At 44.2% G+C, this 13246-nt stretch overlaps 1 protein-coding gene across 1 annotated transcript in view; it reads left to right on the plus strand.

Annotated features, from left to right (window-relative positions):
• Nucleotides 1-9947: 9947 nt before the first annotated feature.
• ATP13A5 (ATPase 13A5) overlaps nt 9948-13246 on the plus strand; it is a 99592-nt gene continuing 96293 nt past the window's right edge. The window contains exon 1 of the mRNA XM_032482036.1: nt 9948-10168. Coding sequence (XP_032337927.1) covers nt 10106-10168 — 63 coding nt within the window. The 5' untranslated portion in view covers nt 9948-10105. The remainder of the gene's footprint in view (nt 10169-13246) is intronic.

Raw genomic sequence — 13246 nt, forward strand, 5'->3', positions numbered from 1 at the left:
CCTGAATGCTCCCCCACCCCCACCGGCTCCCACCCTCCTGGCTGACTCCTCATTCAGGTTTCAACTCATTCATCACGTCCTCAAAGAAGCCTGCCCTGCCCTAACCACTTCATCTAAGGGTGTCCTCACCCCACTAGCTTGGCTTGTTTCTTACATAATACTTATGCAAACCCTTCAGGAGACCGAGGTGGAAACAATGCCATTTGTTCAAGATCATCCACCTGCAAAATGGGAGACCTGGGTAGAAAATCCAGGTCTACTGATTTCCAAACCCAAGTCTTTTATGTTCTTCGCCCCCAGCCAGATCCTGCTAATCCCATCAGCCCACCCACTGAGGAAAAGAATGTAACATGTTGCACAGCAATGCCTGTGGTTGAATGAAGAGACTTCTAGGGGTTATCCAGACCCTTCCAGCTCTGTTTCCTTTGCTATCTCCTCCAGACTGTCTCTCCTTAGTGTTTCAACTCCATGAAAAATCTGATAAAGCCCTGGTCTGTGATAAAGGCTGCACACATATTGACTAAGGAAACTGTTGCGTTTCAAGTCGTGGGTGAGGGTGACTAGGCTGCTGGAAGGTCTCACATACGTTGCATGTATTATGCACTGCACAACTCAGCGGGGCACCATTCGTTTCACACTGTGTTGCAGGTCAAAAATGGTGGCTGTATGTGATATCAAGAAAGCTTTGTGGCTAAGTGAGATAGTTTTCTTTTGGAATCACAAACATGGGTATGCAATGAAGAGTCCCACCCGTTCCCCTCTCCAATCAGTTCTTAAATCCTTGCACACTCTTGGCAATATCTCTCATGTAGGACCTTGGCCACCACCTACCTAAATATGAATGTCTTAGCTTGTCTCCCCAACTGAGCTCTCTCTTCTATTTTTGCTTCTCAAGGTCTCCATTAATTTTATCGCCCACCTCTGATCTTGTCACATCCATGGTCAGAAACCTTTTGTAGTCTAAATTATCTACCAGATAAAATATACATTGTTTAGTAGGGAATTCAAGACCCTTTGTACTGGCCCCATCTCAGACGTTTCTCTATCTTGTGCTCTGTGTTGCCACAAACTGTCATCCCCAGCATTCAGTAACTAGCTTATTCCCAACATACAGTAACCACTTTCCCACTCAATACCTCTGCTCATGCTGATTTCTCTTTGAAATTTTACCCTTATCTTCATACATCCAAATCCCACCTATTTCTCAAGATCTAATTAGAATGTGACTGGACCTGCCAAGCCAAAAAGGAGATCTCTTTTATCTGCACACACATCACACTCTACGTATCGATCCTTTGAATAACAGGCAGTTCTTTTTACTTTGTATTATGGTTCTGGACTGTTTCAAATTCCTCCAAATCCTATACAACCCCACTTTAACTAAAGAGCACCTTTCTCTGGAGGTAGGGACCAAGCCTGATTCATTTCATCTTCCCACACTGCGCCTAGCACAGGGCCATGGTTGGAGTGCTGCAAGCAGCTGTGGCTTATGAGTCGATAAAAGAATATAATCACTGGGACACTTTGTTGATTAATTTCTCCTCCTTTGTCTGTGAACATCTGTTTTCCACTCGGTACAAAGAAGCTTAACTAAAACAATAGGACTGTGAATAAATACAACCAAAAGTACAAAGTATACTGATTCCAATGTGCTTGATGAGTTTGGCTCTCCATTTATACTGTGTGTGTGGGGAGGTGTGCTGTGGGATTAGAAGAGCTGGGTATATGCTACAAAGACCGTCTCAATATGTAGAGGATGCTAGAAATTTATCTGTGAGCGTAGACTCTCCTAGAAGGGTACTCAACTCAAGGAAAGAGAGAATTGAGGCAAGCAACCATGTTTGAAAACCAAACATTGGGTATTAGGGTACAGAAGCGAAGTTTCAGTGCAACTGGGTGTGTATTTTTCAGTCTGTTCTCTGGTTTCACCCCACCTTTATGAACTTTTGCAAGAGCCCAAGGAAGAGAAAGCTATGATGAAATGAGAGATGAGACAGAGCTAGAGATGGAGACAGAGATAGGGATTGAGGTGGAGACAGCGATAGGGATGGGGTGGAGACAGACATAGGGATAGGGGTGGAGACAGACATAGGGATAGGGGTGGAGACAGAGATAGAGGCCCACTCTGTGATCGGTGTGTCAGAGTGTAATAAAGGCAGGGTGGAAGGAATCTACCTGTGACTTCTGTCACTTGGCAGTGATGTGACTGTGGGAGCATCGGTGGGAGATGCATTTTGCCAGTGGCTAGTGGTGTCACACAGAGACATATAGGTGACATAAACAGTCTGAGCCTGTCCCCAAATGGCTAAGGAAGGTAGAAAGTGGCTAAAGGAGATGGAGAATGGCGAGGTGTGATAGAGTGGTGTGCCACCTGGGGTCCCCTGCAACTGATCTCAGGGTCAGATCAGACCCACAGAAACCTCATGGAAGCTGCAGAGGTCATCTCAGAGCAGTGGTCTGTGGTCTGAGTGGGAGGGAAGAGCATGCTGTCACCAGGAGCCCTCCATGCAACATTCTGTGGACCTTCTCAATAACTCAGGAGGGGCTTCAGCATGGCAGTGCTTCTGTGACCCTGTTTTTGACTGCTGCCCCAGGTTTATGTGACCAGGGAAACATAGCTTGTAAAGACTGGAGAGATACCTCCCCAGGAAGTGAAGTGCACTTGGCGAAAGAGCAGGTAGGAACACTTAGGGGTAAAAGCACTCCGGGAAAGCAGCTCAGAGCCCCAGGGCCACTCCGTGCTCCTGATCTGCGCAGGAACTGAGCAAAGTACAAGATGAGGTGACTTGACAGCTGGGTGGGCGCTCTTTCTTGAAAGCCAACTCAGTTCTCTTGACCCAGCCCAAGGTTAGCTTTGAGGATATAAAGGCTTAAATAACCTCAAGAATTCAGCTGCAATCCATGACTAACTGGAAACTGGTTTGGTCTGGGGATAATGTTATAGGTTCAGATCCTCCCTAGATGAATGCTAGTTTGATCTGGATGCCAAGACTCCTACTTGGGAAAGACCAAATATTTGTGTCTGCCCACACCTTACACAGCAAGTGTCCCAGGGCAGAGCGGGTGGCTCAGGACTGGAGCCTATGTGGGGGCAGAGGTGACCTGTGGAGGCATAGGAACAGCCATGCTAGCTGAAGTCATAGGCTCTCGACAAGTACCCCCTTCTGACCTCATCTCCGGGACCACACAGTATTCAGATAAAGTCAATCTCAAAAGTGCCTCTTTTGGGCAATGGCATGTGGCAGCTCAGAGTATAAGCGTAGCAGTCAGACAGGTATGAGCTCTAACCCAGACTTCTCTGATTTCTGCTTTTGAGCAAATTAGTTACTATGTCTACATCTTAGTTTCCTTGGCTATTGGCATGAGAATATTATTTATTATCTCATTCATAGCTGCAAAAATCCATGGAGATTAAATGTGGCACATAATTTCTTTTCCCACACTTCTCATGCTTTAAGGAGGATTTTAAAGTTTTGGCTTTGTATATAGTAGTTATTTAATGTGTTGTGTGAATCAGGGAAGGAGTAAGTGAAAGAACGCATAGGTGGAGAATAAATGAAATAATGGACACACTATAAACTTTCAGGGAATCGAATGAATATAATTCTTTTTTAATTAAAAGGTAATTATCAATGATTTACTAATTGTTTAAAATTATTTTTCAGTTAATCTGCCTATTCTTTTTTATTTAAAATGAGATACACAGTGACCCACCACCAGCCTTTGTTTACAAAATCAATTATTTGTGTTTCCAGAGTCAACTTTCTTTTTAGAATTTATTTTACAGCCTGACTATCCTGAAGGACTGCTTTTTAAAATTAACCCTTCCTGGATGATTTCCAAGACTCCAGAATCTCCTATAAGATGCAAAGACTTGTACAAAGCAGTCCCGATTCGGACATATTTGTAGGTAGTATTGAGTTGATTTTTTGCTGTCACATCATATGTTAGCCCACTCTCCCCAGGGGAATAGTCCACAGCACTTCATAGGTTTCTTTTTGGAACACAGTTCTCAAATTTGACCCACCATGAAACCCCCCAAGGAGCTTATTAGAAGTGAAGTCCTGGGCCTGGACTCAGACAAACTCAGTCAGTATCTCTGGACTAGGTCCTGGGGAGCCCAAACTTTATCAAGCTCTCCAGGTGATTCTGATGATGAATCAGATTTAGGAACTGTAATCTTAAAAAAATAACTTAGATGATTTCCCCCTAAATGTACTATCTTGCATTTATCCCCACAGAGACTCATCTACAATTTTCACCACCAGCTCCTGCTGTGCTGAGAGAATACTTTATGGTGTATTTCCTTTGGAAATGCTACGTTCCACTGTGCATTCTCGACTCTGTGTTATAAAAGCAGTCCCTGGTGGGAAGAAAGTCTGTTGACAGACTTCTCTCCCTTCGAGGTGAGCACGTCCATCCCTGCTCTTTGTTAGAGCTCTAAGTACTCCATTCTTGACAACACAATCACCTGCCGGCTAAGTTCAGTGAGAAAGCACTGCCCCTAGCCCAAGGCAAAAACATACAATGGTGTTTAATACCTTGTACTCTTAAAGCTAGTCGACAATTTATGTAAAGCTTCCACTCTTTAAGTCATTCAATCTAATCCATCCTTCAGATAAGGGAGAAAAAGCACAACCAATCCTGGTCTGAGGATCTCAGAGAATATTCATCTCTCCAACCAGGTTAGATCATCTGGAATCAATTAGCAAGAAATTAATTTGCTTCAGGACATCAATTCAGAGGGTGATATTCTGCTTAGGATAGATGATGGGCCCAGCTCACTCTGGAAAGCCTAAGTCCATTCCCCGTTTTTATAACCATCCCACCCCACCCCAGCTGTTTTCTTTCTGGGGAAGCCTCTCCGATCGACAAATGTTATTGAACCTCTGTTCTTCGAGTGGAGACCACACCGATTGCAGAAATGCCATTGTTCTTCTGGCCAGCATCCTGCATTGTCTCAATGGTCGACAGTGAGGGGAGCAGAGGTGTGAGTGTGGTGTTCACCAAGATACTGCTCTGACAGCACTGGGGCATCTTTTTGGCCACTGGTCAGACTCTGATAGGTGACTTCCCTGACAAACACAGTTAACTCTTGACAGTCATTCTCACTGGCATTTCTCGTACTCAGCTGACAAGCCATGCAACTGGCAGTCTGTGTAGATTTGTTCTTGTGGCCAATTGTCTGGAAACCTCTCCAGAAGATTAAATTAAACAGACATTCTGTTCCTGTCCTGCTACTAAAATACAGAGTGCCAGGTCAATGCGGTATAAGCTTTGGCAAGCCTGAATTTCTTGACAAGAGTCAATACATTTCCAGGAGCATAAAATGAGCTATTGAATTCACCTGGAATAATCATAATAGCTTAGGCAGAAAGAATGGTTAGACCTAACCACTGGAGGCTTCGGCGTGAGGGAGCTGGTAAGAGCCAAGCGGGACAAAGGCAAGAGGAAACCTGCTTATACAGCAGGTAGTTCCCCTCCCTGGCCCTCCCCTACAATAGAAATGAGTTGATGGTGCCTCCATAGATCCGGGATGGGGGTTACAAATATTAGGAACCGTTAGTTCTTTTCTGAAGTTGGATTCCCCGGAAGCAGACACTAAGCCATGGATTTAGGGGCAAATATTTTATTAAGGAAGTATTCCTAAGAGAAACTGGTAAGGGAGTGGAAGAAAACACAAGGGAAAATGTGACTTTGGGCAAAGTCTTAACCTCAACCCGATGATGTCAGGGAGCCTTGGAATGTAAACTTACCCCTGCGTCTCGACTCTTCGCAAGGGAGCAGAGCTTCAGACTTCAGCCTTAGCCATTGGCTCAGGGCTGCTTGGGCCAGATAGGGGTGGGGAGTAAACTCCAGAGGCTTTTGGGTCTTTGCTAGGACAGGCAAAGGGGCTCACAGACAATCCTCTACAGGGAGTCGCAGGTACATTAGAAGAAAATGCATAAATGCCTGCGGAGGCATTGAGGCATTCAAGCAGATGTGAACAGACCACAAACAGTGTTGATCCCAGTTCTGTTTTCCACTCTGCCACTGACCATTCTAAAGCAAAAATTCTGTAAATATTTACTTAATATGAAGAATGACATAGTGTAAAGCAGATTCCCCAGGCAGGGAAAGAGTGACTTACTCATTTCCACATTACTTATTGAACGCCTGCCACATCTGCCACTCCCTGCACTAAGTCCTTGGATCTGAAGATGAATAGTTCTTTCCCTGGAAAGTGCAAAGTGCCACTATAGACTTACATGTAAAATTCCACGGGAATGGTCCCCAAATCAAAGTCGGAGGACCCAAAGGCAACGAGGCCCCCAAGCCTGGGACATATAAAGCATTAACAAAATAGAACTGACTCCATAGTAGAGTAAGTAAGTTAATACTTTTTTTTAATGACTGAAGACACAACATTTTAAAAATCCTAAACAGGAGCAAATGAAATATAAAAACAGTAACTGCTTCAATGGTCTGCACCAAATCACAGTGTCTGCACTGCATAAGGTAACTTCTACAATAAAGATCAAGTAGAGCCTAGGGCTTGATCCAAGCTCTGGTACTTGACTCCCGTGAGGGCCAAGGAAGCTCGGCTGCCTAACTTGTGTCTCTACCCCTAAGGAGGGCAGATGCACAGCCACGCCTAGAACAGGAGCAGACAGGAGCGCCCCAGAGAAAAGCCATCAGCAGAAGAGGAGGAGCCGTCTCCTTATCGACCAGGACACAGCAGTTAAGTGAGCCGGGTGGAATATTTCTCTCCCCTTGGATTCACTTCACATACTCTAATCAGAAGTCCCTGGGCTGCTTAGTTTTCTGTTACAAGCTCAGATACTCCAAAAATCAATCACTTTCAAATGTCCTAACTTCCACCAACAAATTCTGAACACCTAGTTTCTGTAGGAGGAAGGTACCTCAAAGGCTCCAACTAAGCAATGAACGATTTACACATTGGTGACGAGCTGAATTTGAGCCTGTCCATGACAGATGAGCTTGTGAAGCCCTTCTGTGGTAGAGGTCCTAAGAGCAGCTGCAGGAAGGTAGAGGATGCAGAAGATTTCTATTCCAGAGCATGGCAGCAGTAGACTGAGCTCAAGGGCAGGGTTCCAGCCTCATTCATTGTTAGATCCTCATCTCAGGGCCTGGAGCAGTGCTTTACATATGGCGGCTTTTCACACGTGTCGGTAGAATTGAATTCAGAAGAGCCAAAGATGTTGGCAAGCTACTATTACTACTCCAAGGGGCACTTTTTGCCAACCATATAAAATCTAATTTCTCAGCTAGAGAGCTCAGATTTCCATCCCCTGGCTTTAACTTAGGTATCTAGTGCTGTCTTCCTAGGCTTTTCTTCAAAAAGAGTAAAACAGAGTGCACATTGCAAATTTAAACATTTGTGTATGGTGAGTGCAAATCTTAGTTCATACTTGAAATATTTTACTGAATTTGAATAATGTCTTTAAAATTGAAATTTATTTTTCTTTTCAAATTTTAAGTTGTTTGTTTTAAAACTAAAGAGTGGGTCAAGAAAATAAAACTTTACATCACGTTGAACAATTTGATAAGTGCCCAAATTTTACCCTTTGTAGGTGTTTTGATTTTATTAAAATTCATGTCTTAGTTACCACAATGTTACTGTTAATTACAATGTATGCATTTTTCTTCTTTCGTAAAAATACATTAATAATATTTCAAAGTATTATTTCATTTCTTCTTTCTTCATGTACAGTAATATTTGTTTTTTTATTTTTTTAATTAAAGTTTATTTTATTTTTAAAAATTATTTTTACTGGTACAATTGTACATGCAAAATCCAATAAAAGATCATTTTAATATCTATGTTTATTAGTCGTTCTCATTTCATTTCACAAATAAAAAATCACTGGTCACGACTTTCTGAGCTCCAAGGCTAAGCTGCTCTAGGAAGCCCCGCCCACCAGTACTGAGTCTGCATCCCGGCTGTTCCCACAATTGCCCCACCCCACCACACACATCAACACACATCAACACAGTAGGTGGCTCTTCAACCCGTGGGCTTTCTAGGGGCTGGCTGAGCCACTGAGCTGTGATCGACTCTCTTGCTTACAGCAATCAGACAGTAGATCTTTTAAGCTTTTATATCCATTGCAGATCCTCCAGGAGGTAGGGTTTAAAGCAGATGTGATTATTTCCCCTGCAGAACCTGTCCTCTGATGGCAGAAGCAAGTGCTCGATACTTAGAGAGCTTCCGGATTATCTAACACAAATTTTAATCTGATGATTTCATTCTGTGTGGTGAATAGGCTGAACGTCAGCATGAATACTCCGGGGGCCAGGAAGCTCATTACCTCCAAGGCTCATTTGTGAGCAGTTGTGATTATTAGAAGACTTGATGTGGAACAGAAAGAATGTTTATTCATCAGTTGAAAGGAGCTAAAGTCTTGGGTCTTGTCTGGAAGACGAAGTTTTGTCTTGTTTTTTTCCTCCCATACAAAAACAATAAATACATATACATATATATACCACCCAAAGATGGAGCAGCCAGTTTGACTCCGTTTATGAGCAAGCACACCGCTGCTTACATTCCATGCTCAGTGCTTAACACAATCCCCCACTTCACTCCCTCGATCCTTAAGTCTTACTGCGATATCCCTGGATATCCCAAATAAGCTATGTTTTCTCACCTCTCTCGAACCTTTTCATACATTCTCTTCTCCTATTCTCTGGCCTAGAATGTGTCCACCATCTGCCACTATCCCCTGTTCCTCCCGCCTGGTTAACTTGTGCTTGTCTTTGAGATGTCAGCATAGATGTCCTTCCTTCGGGAAGCTGTTCTTATCCCATCAAGTCTGAGTTCGATGTCCTTCCTACTGAAGAGGCTGCTCACTTGGCCTTCTCTCCCAGGCACCTGTATACTCTCTCAGGGTAGTGACTCTCCTTTTCACCACTGAGTCCCAAGGGCCCAGCACAATGTCCGGAATATCTGTTGTTCAACACATAATTGCAGAGTAAAGTTGAACAGAGTTGCAATGAGTGTTGTATTTTGTATCTTTGGGCTGCAACAGAAACCACAAACAACAGTGGCTTTATGAAGAACATTTAATTGTATGTTTAACGAGGCCTCTAGAGCTAGGTAGTCCCTAGCTTAGTTCTGTGGCTTCAGGGAATCATGAGGATCTGAGCCTTTTTATTCTTTTCTCCACCTTCATCAACATGGTGATTTTCATCTTTCTCATGATCTAAAGATGGTTGTCATGCTCCAAGCATTGCATCCTCACATATCATTTTTTCAAGGGAAGAAGAAAGTGAAGGAAACAAAAGAGTTCTCTCTCTTTGTCAGTAAGACATTCTTTCCCAGGAGACTTCTGCCCCAGGCTGTCTCTCCCTCATATTGCACTGCTGAGAACGGGGTCACATGCCCCCTCTAAGACACGTGGTGACTCATCCTTGGTGCTGTCATCTGAAGTCATGCTGCTAAGTCAAAGCAGGTGCTAGAGTTGGGCTTTTTTCAAACATCACCTTAGAGCCTTATATCAACTCTCTCCTTATTGTTGACATGTGGCATGTTAGAAACCTGAAATTCAGATTTTAAGTGATTTGTCCAGGGTCATCAGTAGATCAGGGATTAGAATTCAGATTTTCTTGATTCTAAAATGATCCCTCCATTCCCTGTCACGAACCAAACACCCTTCCTTCAATTTTCCTTGTCACCCCCCAATATGCCCATTACTTTTCCAAAGTCTGTGTGGTTTTTACTCATCTCTCACTGGTTGGCCTTTTTGTCTCAGATGTTTGGCAAAGTGTCCATTCCCATTCTTTGGCTGAGACATTTATGGACAGCACATGAAATTATTTATCTTCCTAGTTCAACAACTTAAGTCTGCAGGTACTCACATCTAGCTCAGCACATAAATACTAAGAATTAAAAAAAAAAAAAAAGAGGTTAGATTAACAGACCAATCCCGCGACTAAGGAAAGTATTTCCTCTCTCTCCTTTGTTAGACTAATAGGTAAGGCGTGTGCTAAGAGATTTTTAAAAGCACCTGGGGACAGCAATGACAAGTAGTGATTGTTCCGAGTTCACCTGATCCCTGGTGGTTTTGACATTTCCCCAAGGAATTAGCCAACAGGACCGGTTTAGATGGAGGAGAAAAGCTGGAAGGACCATCGGGCTGTGCTCAACCCAGGAGAAGAGAATGAACTGGTGAGTCTTCCTTTCTTTTCATTATAGTCTCCTCACAGTGCCAGCGGCTGTGGGCAGGGGTTCCTTGGGATGGGACTGGCTTTAGGACCTGGAGAGGTTTAGGTCTGCTACAGCTCCTTGAAAAGCACAAGGCACAATTTTCTGCTGGGGGAAGCTACAGGGGTGAGAAAGTTGTGTCTTCTAGATGATGGTGTTCTTGTCTCCTGAATTATTGGACCCGTGATGCTCCCTCCTCAAACATTTTGCAGAGTAGTCGGGGTACACGTCTACAGGGTACTCACTGAGGTGTGCCCCCTTATCATCTGGCACTCCATGCAATTCCACAAGTTCAGGCAAAAACTGAAGCTCTTTTTTTTTTAAATTAAAAAAAGGTTCTTAGTGTATCTGCATAACTTAGAGTCAAAGTGCTTTGGGCTGAAATCATGCCTTATAAAAACATGGAGAGATTATAAGCAACAAGTCCTAGAGAAGGAATAGAGCATGGCCTGGGATTTAGGACTTAGTAAAAACAAACAAAGAAAAGTTCTCACTTCTCCGATTCTTTTCCTACTGCCCCTTCCACCAAACATGTAAATCTTGAAAAAATAATCATTAAAAGCTTGAAAACTCCTACAATGTCTATTTGGTGCCAAAGAGTTTACATTTATTATTTGATTCTTAGGACTCCAGGAAGGAATTAATACTAGTCCATAGAAAAGAAACCTGAGACTTGGGAGGTTAAGTAACTTGCCCAAGGTTCTCAGCCTGCCAGGGAGGGGCTGGGAAGCCATTGCACCCTTTCCCCCTCCACACCCAGCGCAGTTTACACTGCAGGGGTGTCTCCAGTTGGGCAATGAGAAAGGGAGACAAAGAGAGAGGGGGGCACCGGAGGGCACAAAGGAACCCAGAGGACGTGGTTCCTACATCAGGAGGGAGTCAGTTTCCTGCCTGATGTTCCCAGTTCCCAGCGAGATCTGCGGGAAATCCAGACCCACTCTCTCCCCACCTGCCCGCATTTGCTAACCGATGGAAAATAAGTGATTTCACTTAGACCTGTCTGTCCAATAAGGCAGCCACTGGCTTCATGTGGTTTTAGAAAAGGAGTTGATCCCAGTTGAAATGTGCTATAGTGCAAAATACACACAGGAGTTTGAAGACTTAGTTTAAAAATGTGTAAAATCTCTCATTAATACTTTTTATTGAAATGACAATGTTTGGGATACGTTGGGTTAAATAAAACATTAGGAAAGTTAATTTCATCTGCTGCCTTTTACTTCTTTAATGTGGCTTCTGGGAAATTTAAATTCCAAAAGGGGCTTTTGGGGGACTTGCCTTACCGAACCCCACTGACCTTGACAGTGATATGGTGCTCTGAAATCCTCGGACTGAAGGGAGGCAAAGAGTTAAGACCCACTCACCTGTGTTCTCCACCCAACGCCTCTGTGCCAGTTCTGATGGTTTTTTTCAAACGTGCGGATGAGCGTGCGGAAAACCCTGGCTGCTTTTTATTTTTTCTCCATGCAAGTGCTGTGTTTGTAAAGCTTAGAGCTTGGTGTTTCCATCCTCTCCATTACAGAGGGGGCGTGGGTATCAAAGGATTAAATAACAGGTCAGGTGCCACAGTTTTCTTCATTTTTGTTGATGACCAAGTAATTCTAGAGCGATCCACCAAGAAGCTCTGTGAGGACTCCCACGAGGCTTGCCTCACCGTCGTGGCATGGGCATGCGGGGGACGGGGAGTGGCTTTAGACCTCTCTCTCCTTCCCAGTAAATCTTACTCGGGAGCCTGGGCAGAGATCGCAGATGCAAATCTTACTCTGGCCGGATCAGGAAATTGGATGAGGTAGGTAGGCCTTGGGGCACAGGGGTGACCTAGATAGACGGGCTGAGAGGAAGCTGCCCCTACCTCTGGGCAACTGCCATCCTGTAAGTCACAGGCTCACTGCTGACAGATCTTCCAGTTTGAAAGGGAAGCTGGAAATCTGTATGCTTATGTGAAATAGCCTTCTTACAAATTTTGGAATTTTTTTTTAAGATAATCAGTAGGCCAAACTCCACTGGGGTCTGGTCTAGTCCCAGGCTTTGGGGGCTGTCGGTCTGTGACATTACGACCTCTCTCCACTTGCTCTTCTTTTCCAGAAGGTTCCCCATGGCCCAATCTGACTTCTATTTACGGTCATCACTTCATGTGAACTAGCACAGTGATTGTGTGAGAGGATTTGAGGACAAATGACCTCCATGGATGGAGAGGGCCTGTGAGATTATCCACTGCAGTCTTGGGTTATTTTGCTGAGCCAACCGCAGATATCAGGCAAGATTTAAGGCCTGGCAGGAGCCTCCAGAGTTGAACCTTGCTGTCATGTCTCCTGTATTCTGGTCCCTACTCCTCCAGGAGGGGAGCAGCTAATATTTCCTGTGCCCGCTCGATGCTGGGTGCTTGACAAGCAATATTTCACATCACCCTCTCAGCAGCCCACGTGATCGATACCCTCACTGTACTGGCCCTCACTGTCCTCCCCCACATCCTCCTCCACTCCCCACCCTCCTCACTCCTACCTGGCTCCAGTCGTCTCTTTTTCCTCCACTTGTCTTTTTCCTCAAAGAATTTCCTTTTTTTCTACTCCAGTGTTTCACCAGCCGCTCCATTCATGGTCAGCTTTTCTTATATTCTCTTGAGAACCCACAGTTTCACAAACAGCCCAGAGCATCCTTCACAACACCAGACCCTCAGTGAGCCTGGAGCCTTTGGGCTGTACAGTGCAGTGCCTAATGGGAATGGGAGCTGTTCTCTGGCAGACCTGGGTTTGAATTCTGGTCCTGTCGGGTGACATATTTCACGTCGCTGAGTCCTTTGTAAAGTGGGGATAGTGATACTTACCATTCAGAATCCGGGTGAGGATTCAATGAGGAAAGACAGCCTTTCCAAAAATATCTTCTGTAATACAACATTGTTAATGCGTTTTATTACATTAAAGTCTCACTTTTCTCCTCAGCAATTCGGTTTGAGAAATACTAGATGAAACAGGTAGGCGGATAACAGCAGGGCCTGTCAGAGCCTTTGGTCTACCTTGCACTCTCTAACAGGGGCATTGCAGTGTG

Source organism: Camelus ferus, chromosome 1 (assembly GCF_009834535.1).
Source record: "Camelus ferus isolate YT-003-E chromosome 1, BCGSAC_Cfer_1.0, whole genome shotgun sequence".
In the NCBI taxonomy this organism is placed as follows: domain Eukaryota; kingdom Metazoa; phylum Chordata; class Mammalia; order Artiodactyla; family Camelidae; genus Camelus; species Camelus ferus.